The sequence below is a fragment of the Patagioenas fasciata genome, chromosome 1 (assembly GCF_037038585.1).
Source record: "Patagioenas fasciata isolate bPatFas1 chromosome 1, bPatFas1.hap1, whole genome shotgun sequence".
NCBI lineage: Eukaryota > Metazoa > Chordata > Aves > Columbiformes > Columbidae > Patagioenas > Patagioenas fasciata.
In genome coordinates, this window is record NC_092520.1 from 58,028,868 (window position 1) to 58,044,892 (window position 16,025).

Consider the following 16,025-nt stretch of genomic DNA (forward strand, 5'->3'; position numbering starts at 1 on the left):
CAGTACCTGTTATTTTTAATGGTAGAGGGTATATGTGTCTCTCCACAGATCAAGGTCCATTGTGGGTTCCAAGCCGAGCAGTAAAGCCGGAGTTGAAACAAACTCAACCAAGTCAACTCCCTGCAGCAGAACCCTCGGAGGTCACAGAGTGAGGTGTAACCTTTGCATTGATTTAGCTGTGACATGTATGCGTACTATAGTTATATAAGTAGATCTTTAAACACCACTACCTCTTGAGTAAGTTTATCAACACCCAGCACATCGTTTGTTATAAGTTGAGTATCTTTAAACCAAAGTTCTTGGAATTTGTTTAATCAATCCATTGCGATATTTAAACGGCAATGGAATACCTCAGGTTTATTGCAAAGTGCACTGTTTATGTTGATTGTTATTGTTATTTATATGTTATGTATAAGTTGTTTTTTATCACATATCAAAAAAGGATTAGAACACACAGCTAATCAATCCTGGCTTGTCCAAAAAGAAAAAAAAAAAAGGAGGAATTGTGGAGAGTTACTGGCTGTGTGCTGTGAACAAGCCAGGGCTTGATGCGGCTGTGCTACACGGAAGGATTTCCCTGAGACACCAGAGACAAAAGGACAGTAAACAGAAGCCGGTCTGCTCTCGACCCGGGCTGCAGGAGGGGCGTTGCCGCTGCGCATGAACAGTCTGTGAACAGTGCCCTGCAGCCAATCACCATAGTGGGGGGGGGATGAGTGACTGTGAGTGTAACCAATTGTAGCCTGCACTTGCCGCATGGCCTTTTGGTATAGAGTATATAAGGCTTGGAAAAACGTGGTCTCGGGGACATTGATATTCAGTGTTGTTTAAGAGTTCATTAAAGAGTACGGATGGTAAATTCACATTGAATTAGACTCCTTACTCTCGCCCGGCCCGCCCGTTCGATCAAAGAGCTTATGCCGGCGTCTGGATTCGTCGAATTTGCTACCGCCGCAAGCTAAAATGCTTGCTATGTCGTGTTAGGAGAGCCCAAATACGGGGGTTGGAATTTCCCTCCACTTGTATGTTCCTGCCAGTAACCTCGGTCTTAACTAGCATGTTGCTGACCTGTGGCCAGATCCTCCCCCAGACCTGACCACTGACAACCACACACCACACAAAATTACAGATTCTCATGAGCGACTCCTTTCCTTACAAAAGTCATTGTAAGAGTCCTGAAAAAAAACCCCAAACAAAACACCAACGAGTGTTATCTAGCTCTGCAAAATTCCTCAAGTCTCTCCTAAGGCAAAACCTGCAGAGAAGGAAACATTTGAGATCTTTAGCTCAGGAGAGGCCTTCTGGCCAGAGAAGTGTGCCTGAATCAAGCAGGAAATCAGACCCCTTTACAGCTGCTGGGGGTGCTCGAGGGTGAAGAAGACAACCACACCACTGGTGCCCAGCACCACTCCTCAGCTTCCCTTTGTGATGGGGAGGCGAAGCTAAACCAGGTAGTCGCTGTTTTCTGCACTCACAGCATCCCTGGAGCCAGTGATGGTCGCACCTGACTGGTGTGAGACTCCTTGCTGACATACAAGGTGGGCACTACATTACGTAATACACCCCATTGCTGGCTTTAAAAACACCTGAGAGACTGGATAATTGAATCAGTGCAGTATCCCTTCTTCTAAATCATACTACATTACTGTAGTTTATTGTTTTAAAAAAATATGTATCTTAATTAATTCCTCAAGGTATAAAGACACCTCCAATACTATCTTGTAGACCTCTCATTAATACAAGTATTGGATTAATTTGGAAAAAACCTTCTTCGATTATAAAAGTCTAATCTTCCATCTAAAACAGATGTCTATAAAGCATATAGTTACATAAAATAGCCTTTCAGCATAATTTAAACATTTAAATATAACACTAGAGTCCAGTATATGACGAAACATTAGTTTTAAGAAAATACAGCACTGCACAATGAGTATATGCTTCGCACCTAGCAATCTCCTTTGGAGCAAATTATTTTTAGCTGAAAGGTATACTTCCCACTGTTTATTTTAAAATTAATTTGAAATGCAACTAGCTGACAGAATCAACATCTGTGAAGATGAGATTTATGCAAATGGTGATCTTCTGAATTAATTTGTGTTATAGAAAAGACTGTCAATTTCTTTGAGTATTTATGCCCTATTACTTAATGAGCTGTTTTGATGATGGAAGTCAAACTATCTCTCTATTTATAGGGGAAGATTGGCAAAGGTCCAGTGGAACATCCAAGACCAAGTGCCAGGTCTGGTATCTTGTCCAGCTATTACAGGGGTGATACCAGACAAATGACTACTTACAGTTATAATGTTGTTGACTTGTAACTGCTGCTTGTCCAAAAAATATTATGGGCCAAATCTCAATGGCTTCATTCATGGAAGTGCTCCTACAATCAGTGGGATTACTTCTGCAAACTCAGTTAACAGGATTTAGGCCAGTGTTGTGAAATGTTTGCTATCTGTTCCACCTGTGTAAACTAAGCTTTTTCTCCTAACAAAGCTATGACTGGTCAATAACACCCTGAGAAAAGAGTAGCCATCCTGTGAAAACATGGCAATGACACTGAGATTGTAACTGCATCAGAGAATTAAGAGTACGTTGTTCAGCTTTTAAAATGGATGATGCTTAGGCTGAACTAACATTTCACAACTTGAGCTTTCTCCAGGCTCAAGGCTAAGAGTGACGTCCTGGTTTTGCTGAAGACTGAGGGATTTTTGCTGCTGAGATCAGTTGGGCCTGGTTTTCATCTTGTGTTGACCTATTTAAAAGAACAGCAGCATTCCCAGCTTTGTAACTTGAGACATCAAGTAGTCAACACATGGCCCCAAACCCCAAGAGAAACCAGGGCATGAAAGTCAGAGACACTTAAAATGAGCTTTGTTTCCCACATAGTGAATTTTAAAATTTCTTAGCAGCCATCTTACACCGATGCCTTTGAACAGACGTCCCCCTCCCATTCCTTCGTCAGGGGGCCCAGCTGTCCCCTGTCCCCAAGGCTCTACAGGCACAGCCCAAAAAGACACGTAGAAAGAGGGACGGCAAATGGCTAAAAACAGTGTAGGGAACATCTCTATTTTTATACTTGGCATTAGAGAGAAAGTCAAACCATTCGGGAAGTTGCAATGGCCGAAAGAAGGGTGAAATTTGTAGCCATGGCAACATTGAGCTTGTGCCTATTGACTGTTGTCAGGAAACCATGTGAAAACATGCAATTTAGAGGCATTAGCAGAACGAGGAGGTCTACTTGTTCCAAAACCCATACTGTGCCTTCTTATAAAACACTTACAGTTTCAAAATGATTTTAGGTTGTCTGTTTCAGTGCAGAAAGCACTTTAAGGTACAAACTCAAAATTTAGCCTCTATTACCACCATTTTCAGGCGCTTGTCCTCTCTGTATTTGTAACTGAAAAAGTCCACAGCAACAGTCCTGGTCATTTTAGGTTTGCTCTTCTTTGGCGATAAGCTCCTAAAAATTCATCTTGGCAAATTCCGCTATTGCAGACCTCATATCACCTCCTATGTCATATAGAAATGCAAGCACGTCTTCAGTCTTGTTTTAAAAATAATAGGTTCCAGGCAAACCCAAAGTTGCATATTTTATAATTGTCTTATTGTAAACAGATTCAGTGTTCTTTATTCAGAGCAGACAACACGAGTAGGAACCTCCCAGCCTTTGGTAGGCAGACACACTCCTTCAGAAGGACACCATCACTCATACCATCAATCACAATATTGAAATACACAATTTTCAAGTACACAATTTTCACAGACTCAACCTATTAAGAGATGTTTCACTAAAAAACTGCAAAAAAAGAGAGAAACAACATACTGTAAATGATACTTCTGAAACATTCACAACAAGGTAAACAGGTATACAAATAAATAGTAACTAAAAAATGAGGAGAGACTCTTGCTTCTAGCTATCATATAAAAAGTATTAAATATCTTTCAGTTCAGTATTGCTGGAACACTCCTCTATTACTGGTAACAGGTCTTCTATTTTTCCAAAACTTAAGTCAGAAGATAGAAAACGAGTTTGGATATTTTCTGTTTGTAAAAAACTGTATAATTTTCTGGAGAAAATATTTTCTCACTCTTCAAAAATGTATTTAGTATATACATTTACCTGTTAAAATTCAATATGATAGAAGCTCTTATTGAAGTTTAAATGGCCTTAGATTGAAATGCTCAAAATAATTTAAAACTTCACCAACATCTTGAGGTATCTTGGCAATGTTTTACTGCAAACGGATCTTTCTCAGATACTTGTATCAATTTATCTAGTTAAAATGTGCAAACGGTTGTGAATTTGTCTTATTTTAATTATACTACAATAATTATTTCAGGACTTTCAATGCCATTTTGTATAAATAGTAATTCTAAAAAAACCCTCCATGGTGATTTCAAACTTGCAGTTGGAAGCTTTTTCAGGAGTTATACATGGGAGATGGGCACACAATATAGTGGTAGTATCACCCAATTTAGAGACAGAAGTCTGGCTTCATTGGAAAAGCTTAAGTTTTCTTCAGCATTCAAAAAATGAATTATATTAAATTCTTTATGATCCTACTGGCAGCTCTTCTAAGCACATTTTCCAAAATAGAGAGCATGGCGTTACACTATTCCCTGTGGGTAGGTATTTTTTGTCTTACATTTGATGGCGAGGTTCCCATACAACAAGTTCAGGTTGATAATTACAAATTGTTGCCTAGCTGCTTTGTTTGCTAAATGCGTGACCCTTGAGGCTGTCTTATTCATTGTTATTTAATTGCTCCAACCAATGCACTTTCACTAAAATAGATACATTGGATAACCAAGCTGCAATGACAGAAAGAAATAAATTGTCACTGGAACCAATCCAGGTACACTCAGTCTAATCCATTATTAAAGAAATGGCAGTATTTTCATTCAGAACAGTGTGCTTCAATAAATACATTAGCTCCAATTTCCACTGATTTTCAATGTTCTGTTCTGAATTAATGCAATGTCCACAAATATCCATTATCTATACCCAAAAGGCAAACACTTATTTTGTCAATTAAGACAGGTTTTATAACCCTGTGTAAAACAAGCATTCCTGTACAAATCAAGAACAAACACTTCCATAATATGAAGATATAAATCATGTGTAGACAGGTCTTACGTAAATTTTGTGACTAATATTCATGAATGTGCACATGAATTCTCTTTCTGTAACATTCTAGAGTGCCATTAATCCATATGCTTTGTTGTGTCATTATCAGGGTGCATACATGAAATTTCTCTATACTTCCTTGACAGCAGAAATAGAATACCTCACCCAAACAAAGACAAACTTCACTACTCATGGACTACAGGAAGAAAATACAATTCTGTTACCTACACATATGGAGATAAACTTCTCCATCATTCTCAGAAGGAAAGAAAGATCACTAATATAATAACAAATATGACAGAATCATCGAATCATAAATAATTTAGGCTGGAAAAGACCTTTAAGATCACAGAGTCAAACTGTCAACATGACACTGCCAAGTCCGCCACCAATGGTAAGAAAATATCGATCATAAGAAAATAAAAACAAGCAATGAGAAATCAATGTTTTTTATACTTGCCCGTGGAAAGGTTGTAAATCTATCCAGTTCTTCCACAAAGCAAAACATCTGTAAACTGATTGCTGACATTACGATTAAAAGGCTGGCAGTAAATACCACCAAACTCCCAAGTTTTTTTCCTGGTCCAAATATCTTATACACAAAATCCTCCAAAGCAGGAGAAATCTTTATGAGCCGAACTACTCTAAGAACCTGCAGAGAAGGAGAAAATACAACTGCATTAATTATTAGATTATCACATTAATCAATAACTTTTCATAGCATCAGACACTTCAAGGCCAAAAAGGGACCTGCAGCCTTGTAGGTCAGTAGATACCAGGTTGCTACCACTTGTAACAGACAAAAAGCTATGGGTTAGGTTAAGAACACAAGCCCTTGAACCTGTCAGGTTTTATCTGTATGCATCCTGGCTTGCCTGGATTATTTTTTTAGCTAGCAACAGCAGTTAACCAGTGACCAGGTAACTGTTAACCTGCTTTGTTTTTTGCTTAGCTATTTATGATTGCGTGGTGTAATGTTTATTGTTACAAATCTCTTTTTTTCCAACATATAGTAATAACAAGCTGTAATTTTGAACAGAAAGAGGTATCTATGACCCTTTCATAAAATCCAGCATCGAGATGTACAGGTACGAGATGACAGCAGAGGCCTCGAGTGTACAGGCACAGGAGGACACTCAAGGCCATCACCAATTCATCAATCACAAAGTCATCACAGAAATGCAACTGGGTAAAGCTGTTTTGGGGTAACAAAGGGAACAAAGAGACAAAACACACCACAGATAGTAAATCTGAATGTAATATGCAATTACAGTGCAATGACGGTTTACAGTGTGTTACCACACACAAGAATAGTTTCAGGCAGAGGTGAAAATACATCAGTCTAGACTTAGCAATTGAGAATCTACTGCAGTGCTAGGTAAATTGCTCCAGTTTGATTATCATCACTGTTAAGAAATCATACTTATTTTAAACGGACAAGGTCCTGAACAGTCTTTGAAGAAAGCTCTGCTTTGAGCAGCAGGCTAGGTGAGATTACTTTCAAAGGCCACTTCCAACCTAGGTTTTTCTATGACTCCATGTTATTTGTTGCACCGGGTTACATATTCACATAAAGAACTGCCAAGTCTTCTTCCACAGGTCATCTTTCCATTCCAGTGATCCAAAGCAAAATTGCTTGGCATTGAGCACCATATGATCTAGAAAGTTTGGTACATATTTTGCTATTTTATACTACATACAACAAGGGAAATTTTGGGTGGCATTTGGGTGGTATCAGAGGGCTTGGCATTGTGTGCCAATGACATATTTGACATATTTGACATACAGGGTGTTTCAAAAAGATGTTTGGGGTCTATCTTTTTGAAACACCCTATATACTGTTTTGAAATTGGGTTCATCTTTTTGAAACACCCTGTATTTGACACCTCTCAGTATTATTAGCCGCTGCAGAACTGTGATTGTGTGTGGAACTCTTGACCCATTCACTGTTGAGTGCACCTTGGAAAAGCTGCTGACAGGTCTGAATCTCCTACTTCCGCTACTGATCGTGGCACAAACAGTGACATGAACATTAGTATCAACAGGAGGCAATGGCAGCAACAGTAGTTGCTGGAGACAACAGACAGCAGCATATGGGGAAAATAAGATTCTGCAGTTCTTACAGAGAAAAAATTCCCTAACCCAAAGTATCACCTATATTTCTACAAGAATCATACTGAAACCGAAAGGTAGGAATTACAGTGCAATTATAGGCTGACCTTATGTGCAAGTCAAATGCAATTACTGTGCTGCTTTTGGAGAGAAAATAAGTTTGACAGAAATTGTTCACAGAAGGAGTTCACTGTACCTTGTGGCTTGCTAATAATGTACACCTTTGCACTTCGCCTGAAACCCATCTCCCTGCCTATCTGCCAGGTAGGCAGAATATGCTAGTCATCTAGGCTTTACTGCCAAAGGGGAGAGAAAGCCAACTTAAGAAAGCAACTTTTTTCCAAACATACCGGATCCCTTGTGTGAGATGGGCTGTAAAAAAGGGTCCTAAATACAGAGGTTACACTAAATAGCTTGACTTTCACAATGTTACAGCATGGTGAGATAAAGCCCTCTCTTTTACATTGGTGCTGTGATCACATTACCTGTAGTCTGAGTCCATGAAACTGGTTACCAAGGCAGTAACAGTGAGACGAATGACATTTCCAAGTACTATGAACGTGTAAACATGACGTCTTCTTACTTACAAGATCTACTCGCAGTGTAAACGTTAGCTCTGTTCCCATCAATACTAGCTTCAACACTCACCCCAATGGGGTGAAGTTGGTATTCTGAGCTGTGTTTTAGATAAACTATTACCTGCCTTACTTTTTCCCCACTTCCTTTGGAGAACTTTAATTGACCTTCAAGCAGCACATTAATCTTATTGACACTATTTGTTTTATTCATTTATTTTCATTAAGTGACAAATTGAATCTTGCAAAAGTGCACTCTAATGAACAGTTATGCATTCTATGTAATTGGATTGCAAATTGTATTAAATTTAAGAGCTGTAGAAGATGCACTATTTGGATTAAATATAAAAATATGTTAAAAAGCAAATCAAGATAGAAAATAGAAAAAAAAGGTGCCACAGCTTTGTTACAAAAAATGGCTGCATCTCCTAAAAGGGATATTTATTCAGAAAATGACTCAGCAATATTTTCCCCAAGCACAAATACAATACCAACTCTTCAGTCCAGTATAGGCCAAATTCAGTTTAAATCTCTCTCTTTTCTGCCAGTTCATTACAGATCTCTGCAATGCACATTCTGTCATTTCTCCACTGATTTTGTGCTCTACAGATTATAGCCATGGAGTGGTGCATTGTTGTAGTCTTTCACAGAGGGCTTTGCAAAGTGTTTTGAATGAACATACAGCAAAAGGAATGGGTGGGAGGGTGGACAGTAGCCAATGTAGTGAAGAGTGAATGATGTGTTGGCAAACGGTAATGATAAAGACCTACAAATAATGCAGATGGAAATATATGGTAAGGAAGACCAGACAAGCCAAGTGATATTTCTGCTTGCTATCCTGGAATGTGTCAAATAAGACTCCTGTTTTCAGTAATCTGTTTTGTTGGCTGACAAGGAACACATTTAACCTGTCATCATTAATACCTAAAGGCCTGGAAATCTGCCTAACGTCAAGACGTATCGATGTGAAAAAGTCTTTTTGACCTTGGTTGATTTGAAAATGTGTTATCTAGCTTGCCCAGAAGCTTAATTGCGGGGGAATATGGTGCATACCTCCCTTACTAACTGACATCAAAGGTAAAGTTTTTTCCAACCTTACTGTCATTTTCCTTTTAGGTGATTTGGATTGCAAAATACAACCCGAATCTTTCAGTATAGTAGGTGTTTCTGCTTGTAAAATGTATGTCTCTCATGTATATCCTCACATTTTCTATCAGAAATGCTAGCACCTAAAAAAAACCCCACAACACCCCCACCCTGCCACAGGAAAATAATTAAATACATTAAAAATAAAACACTTCTTTTATTAACAACATCTGGTTACATTTTATTTTCAAAATCATGAGTTAGTAATGACATAACCTATTTAGTCCTATATACTAATAATTTATACTTAAAATTCCTAGAAATTATCAGATGCCCTAATAAATACGGACCAACTATTAAGGACGTTGCTGAGAGTGCACAGCTTGTTTTCCTGTGTGCTTTTGATACAAGAATGCAATGGCATTGTCCTGATAGATCATTCTTTTTTGAAGGTTAGAAATACCATGCCACACTGAATAACAACATTTTACATATTTGGACAGCAAAATCAAAGCTATAACCATCTGAGTGCCTTCAAATGATACCAAGAGAAAACAGAATATGTCATCCTGAAAGATTTCTTGAGAAGGTTTGTAGAGCCATTTAGAAAAAATACAGGATGGCATTTTGCAATGGGTTTGCATGGCAAGGTTTTGGTAACGGGGGGGGACACACCAAAAGCTTCTCCTATGTCCAATACAGCCAATGCCAGCCATCTCCAAGACAGAACCACTGATGGCCAAGGCCGAGCCCATCAGTGATAGTGGTAGGGTCTCTGGGATAACATAGTTAAGAAGGGCGAAAAAAACCCTGCATCTGTGCAATTGCAGCCAAGGAGAGGAGTGACACTCTGTGAGAGAAAAAACTCTGAGACACACAGGTAAGTGAAGAAAGAGGGGCAGGAGGTGCTCCAGGCACCGGAGCAGAGATTCCCCTGCAGCCTGTGGTGCAGACCATGGTGGGGCCACCTGTCCCCTGCAGCCCATGGAGGTCCATGGTGGTGCAGAGATTCACCTGCAGCCTGTGGAGAACCCCAGGCCAGAGAAGCTGGATGCTTGAAGGAGGCTGTGACCCTGTGGGAAGCCCACACTGGAGCAGGCTCCTGGCAGGGCCTTTGGCCCCATTGAGAGAGAAGCCCAGGCTCGAGCGGGGGAAGAGTGTGAAGAGTCCTCCCCTGAGGAAGAAGGAGCACCAGAGAAAATGTGTGATGAACTGACCACAACCCCCATTCCCTGTCCCTCTGCGCTGCTGGTGGGGAGGAGGTAGAGAAATTGGGAGTGAAGTTGAGTCCAGGATGAAGGGAGGGACAGGGGGAAGGTGTTTTAAGGTTTAGTTTTTATTTCTCATTCATAGAATCATGGAATAGTTTGGGGTGGAAGGGATCTTCAAATGCCATACAGGCCAGCCTGTCCTCATAGGAGAGGTGTTCCATCCTTCTAAGCATTTTCATGGCCCTCCTCTGGCCCCTCTCCAACAGGTCCATGTCTTTCCTGTTCCAAGGGCTCCAGAGCTGGACACAGGACTCTGGGTGGGCTCTCACCAGAGCGGAACAGAGGGGCAGAATCACCTCCCTCAACCTGCTGGCCACGCTGCTTTTGATGTAGCCCAGGATACAACTGGCCTTCTGGGTTGCCCATGGCTGGCTCATGTCCAGTCTTTCATCCACCAGTACCCCCAACTCCTCGGCAGGGCTGCTCTCAATCCCCTCATCCCCCAGCCTGTATTGATACCGGAGATCACCCTGACACAGGTGCAGGACCTTGCACTTGGCCTTGTTGATTTTCATTGGTAATAAAATTAAACCAATTTCCCCAAGTCGAGTCTGTTTTGCCTGCGATGGTAACTGGCAAGTGATCTCTCCCTGTCCTTATCTTGACTCACGAGCCTCTAGTTTTATTTTCTCCCCCTATCCAGTTGATGAAGGGAGTGCCACAGTGGCTTTGGTGGGCACCTGGCAGCCAGCCAGGGTCAAACCACCATGCACTTGTAGAAGTCTGAAAAGGTCATCATACTTCAACCCACACTTGGGGAGACTTCTCCCCCATATTGTACTTGCTTATAATATCTGTCATATTAATCATTTTTTGACAGGACTCTGCCTGACAATTTATTATTTGCCTTTATTATTAATTATTCACCATACCAACCCATTGCTAAATAATGGGCAGATAGGAATTGTTAGATTTTTTTTTTTAGAAAATCCCTTTCTTCAGCACTGTAGAATATAGCACATTATAATGAATCTCAGTGCTTTCTCCCAGAACTGGAACAATCGTAAGCACTTCAAGGAGAATGAATGGGGAATTGGTTGCACTGACTGAGAGAGGAGGAATCAGAGTGTGAATTAATCAGTCTGTCTTTGTCTCTCCTTCCTGCTCTTCTCCAAAGTGAAAATGTAGGAAGAGTCTAATAAACACACTTTCCCTCTACAAAAAGTATGGTTGGAGAGCTATAAAAACAAACACTATGATGATTCTGGAGAAATGATCTCAGAAGACCAGCAACAACTGGACAAGAGACTCTTAGGCACATGACTGCCACAGAGAACTTGGAGAAGCAACAGCAAGTGTACTGAGGCCTCAGGGAGAGAAGTCAGGAGAGCAATGGTGGACACTACAGGAAGGTGATGCTGTTAACAGCTGTATGCAAGGTCAAGGCTGAATGAAGAACAGCAAATCACAGAATCACAGAATAGCTGGGGTTAGAAGGAACCTCTGAAGATCACCTAGTCCAACCTCCCTGCTAAAGCAGGTTCACCCAGAGCAGATCACAAAGGAATGTGTCCAGGTGGGTCTTGAATGTCTCCAGAGAATGTCGCCAGACTATACAACCTCTCTGGGCAGCCTGTTCCAGTGCTCTGGCACCCTCATAGTCAAGAAGTTTCTCCTCATGTTTAGATGGAACTTCCTGTGTTTCAGTCTGTGTCCATTGCCCCTCATTGTATTTTTGGGCACCACTGAAAGGAGTCTGGTCCCACCCTCTTGACACCCACCCTTGAGATATTTATAAACATTGATGAGATCCCCTCTCAGCCTTCTCTAGGTTGAACAGACCCAGCTCTCTCAGTCTGTCTTCATAGGAAAGGTGCTCTAGGCCCCTAATCATCTTTGTAGCCCATCGCTGGACTCCCTCCAGTAATTTCTTATCTTTCTTAAACTGGGGACCCAAAACTGGACACAGTTCTCCAGATGTGGCCTCACCAGGGCAGAGCAGAGAGGGAGGAGAACCTCCCTTCACCTGCTGGTCACACTCTTCTTAATGCACCCCAGGATACCATTGGCCTTCTTGGCCACAAGGGCACATGTTGACATAAGTCAACCTGTTGTTGACCAGAACTCCCAGGTCCTTCTCTGCAGTGCTGCTTTCCAGCAGGTCAGCCCCTGACCTGTACTGGTGCCTGGGGTTATTCCTCCCCAGGTGCAGGACGCTTCACTTGCCCTTGTTAAACTTCATCAGATTCTTCTCTGCCCAGTCCTTCAGCCTGTCCAGGTCTTGCTGAATGGCAGCACAGCCTTCTGGTGTGTCAGCCCTTCCTCTTCAGTCTCCTCATCCAGGTTACTGAACAGGACTGGACCTAACACTGACCCCTGGGGAACCGCACTAACTACAGGTCTCCAACTAGACTCTACACCATTGATCACAACTCTCTGAGCTCTGCCATCCAGCCAGTTCATAATCCATCTCACTGTGCATTCATCCAGCCCCCACTTCCTGAGCTTGCCTATGAGGAGGTTGTGAGAGACTTTGTCAAAAGCCTTGCTGAAGTTAAGGTAGACAACATCCACTGCTCTCCCCTCATCTGCTCGCCATAGAAGGCTATCGGGTTGGCCGAGCATCATTTCCCTTTAGTGAACCCATAATAAACTAATAATACATTAATCTAGAACCTACTGAACAGAGTAGTTCAGATAAGAAATAAAAGTTATGGAAAACAGAAGGGACTTCACAGCAAAGTAAGGAAGAATCCTGTTTCTGTAAATCCACCCAATAAAGATAGTTAAGAGCAAACACATTTGTTATATTTTTTGTATTCTCAAAATGAGTCAATGTCAGGAGAATCTCAGCAGTCTGAGAAGGGAAGTAAACGAGAGCGAAATGTTGATGGGCAATGTTTTTAATTGGTATATAGGGTAAAACATAAAAGTAGCTGATCATACCTGAAAATACGTAAATTGAGAGTGATAGAGGTCTGGATAAATATGAAGAGTGGTTCCAACTACAAGCAGCGACTCAAATTTGTGAAGAGATGAGCTGATGTATCCTGTGAAACCCAAACACCAGATCTTCAGGAGAGCTTCTAAATCAAATAGAACTGTAAAAGCAACCTAGACAAATACATAAAACAAGAAAGATGTTTTCAAAAATTTTATTTAAATTAACAAGTTTCTATGTCATGACGTCTATCAAGGTTTTGTATGTCAAAAATAAAGATCTCCATGATATTTAACAAAAACACTCATCCTCTACAGAATATACAATAAAATTTCTCATATTGGCTCATATTCTTCTTTAAAATGCACACTTTATGAAATTTTCTGTAGTTTCAACACAGACAAGTAGATTCCACAATTTGGAAGGCATGATATAATAAATCCATCCATTTGACCTTTCACTTAAAGGATACAGGTGAAAAGGTAAAAAACTGATGAGATTTTTTTTCAAAATGTGAAGCAACACGTATGAGCTGTCTGAAGAATTTTAAGAGATATAAGGAACAAAGCAAAATTTAAAGATCTCATTTAAAAATTGCTACTTCAATTTTCTAAAACATCCCTAGTAAAACAGCTAAAGTAAACATCCCAGTAAAACAAAGATAGAAAGGTGGGAAATTATAGGGGAAGAAAACTACTTGTAGATACTGGATGACTGTGGGATTCCTCCAGAGGCCTCTCCTGTAATATTTAGACACTAAAATGCAGGATGTTCAGCTTGGAAAAAGGGAGACAATTTTACACAGATTTACATCTTCAACATTTATTTTCTCTCTCTTCTCTCACTATTGAAAAAAGTGGCTAGACACACTTCTTCCTCACCCATCTTCCTAATTTATCACTGTATATACTCTCAGATACTCCCTCACTTCCCAGCAACCAGGAAACCCAATGGAAAAGTTTTTCCTTGACTTAGCTATCTTCCTTTCTGACCCTTCTTCACACACTTTGGGGCTCAAAAGAAATGACTTAATAACATTAGGTGGCATCTCTATACAACAAATACTTTCAAAGTTCTGTGTGAACATTAACAAAATACAGGTCAAACCTCCTTTGAGTGAAAGCATTATTCATCTTTTAAGATGAAGAGATTAATTGATGGTGGGCCATAATGTTTACTGGACTTGGCAGGGGATAATAGAGAATTAGATTTAACCCTGAATCTCTGGGATGCTGCCTTAAGTACTTATATTATGTAAAATCTAAACTCTCCAGTCCCTCAAAAATAAATTTATCAACATGAAAGAGGGGTTTTGTGTGATGGCTAAATGAAATTTTACATATTTTATGTATACAGGATTACCAAAAGCAGGAGTGGAGATGGAAATTAAACACTGAAGTTTATGTCCTATGTTTATTCCCCTAGTCCACATGGCTGTGCATGAACAGTGCTACCAGCTCTGTTATAGGGTTTCCTCAAGGCATGCAAATCAGTTATCAGGCTTCAAATGTCCTCTGAATGATTAAACCAAGGTGAAATGCTTCAGAGCACTGAAAAAAATTATTTACATTAGGAAAGAAATACTACTAAAAAATACTGGTGTGATTTCAGGCATACAAGGATCCATGTACACAATGTAGGGACTCTTTCATGCTCGTATTCTTGAATGTATCTGGCCAGTTTTTTCAGCCCTTGTTCTAGTAGCTCAAAGAGCTCAAGGAGAACAATGAGCCACATTTGAAGAAAATATCCCTCTATATGAAAGTTTCTACCTGAAACACAAGGGAAATGTTTTGTCAAAAATTTAAAAATGAAAGCACACTTTCAAAGGAAAAAAAACAAAACAAACCAAACAACATCGAAGTGAGTCCTGAAAGAATAAGGGGGGTGAATTAGGAAAAATGGAACTGTGGGTAGAAAGTAGCTGGAATTCAGCTTCAGACCATGTGGAATAACAATACCATTTAAATACACACACACGTATTTCAGAGCACATAGGCTTCCTATTAGGACAAGACTAACAAATACGATGTTAAGTGTATTTTAATTTATTCTAAAAATGTGTGGGCGGGATCATTTGCATTTTACATGCTTGTCAAATGAATTCAAACCACTAGTACTTAAAAATGTATCAAATGGTTTGCATAACATCTGATTACATTTATCCACCTGTCTTCCTGCTGACAGAGCTTGCATTTTTTTCCTTCCTTGTAATTAATTACAGAAGATTCAAAATATCTGACTAGAACTTTTTGTTAGGTGTGAAATGTAATAAAATTTTATAGACTTCATTTTTAAAAAAAAAACCCTGAAATCACTCCTTTCATTTCTGTAGAGACAGAGGAAAGGTAAATTCACATGAGAAGCCAGAACAGACCCACAGAGGAAAAGCAGGTGTGACACTTAAGCAGCCACCCTACACCAGGTTGCCCATTTTGCTTGGGGCGGTCAAAAGAGGAGACACCACGAACAGGCTGCTTCCCTGAGGGCTAATTCCCATTCCATCACCTGCAAGCTTCATGGTGTTAATGTTGCCTTCAACAACATTAACTTACACCAGTAGCCCCTCAACATTTTTGGCAGAGCTCAGTATGAGCCAACATCCAAGTGACAGACCCAGCTAGATTTTTTTTGTAACTGTGGCTTACTTGGAAGGTTATCAAGCTGTTGGGAAAGACAAGAATTCTTCTGAGCAGGATCAGCGGGATTAAAGAAACAGACCTCCAGCACTTCTCTTGTTACCAGATTTGACACAGCACTCAGTCCTTCCTTCAGCCAGGACAGGGCAAAGGCTACAGAAAGGCAGCTGTGCAAGGGGATAGACCGTCAAAAGAACTGAGGAGGAAGCGTGTGTAGGAGCACCTGGTTTTGAACTCTGTTTTTACAGATCCTGTAAAGCAGTACTTGTAGCAATCTCACACCTCCTCAATAAGACATCTACTCTGTAACACCTTTTGGAATAATAGAATGGT

General features: G+C 40.3%; 1 protein-coding gene across 5 annotated transcripts in view; it reads right to left on the reverse strand.

Annotated features, from left to right (window-relative positions):
- Positions 1-16,025, reverse strand: part of NALCN (sodium leak channel, non-selective) — a 245,206-nt gene that overhangs the window by 100,665 nt on the left and 128,516 nt on the right. For all 5 annotated transcript variants that reach the window (XM_071807107.1, XM_065829703.2, XM_071807101.1 and 2 more), the window contains 2 exons: positions 13,059-13,226; positions 5,589-5,780 (listed from right to left, as the gene is read on the reverse strand). In XM_071807107.1, coding sequence (XP_071663208.1) covers positions 5,589-5,780; positions 13,059-13,226 — 360 coding nt within the window. The remainder of the gene's footprint in view (positions 1-5,588; positions 5,781-13,058; positions 13,227-16,025) is intronic.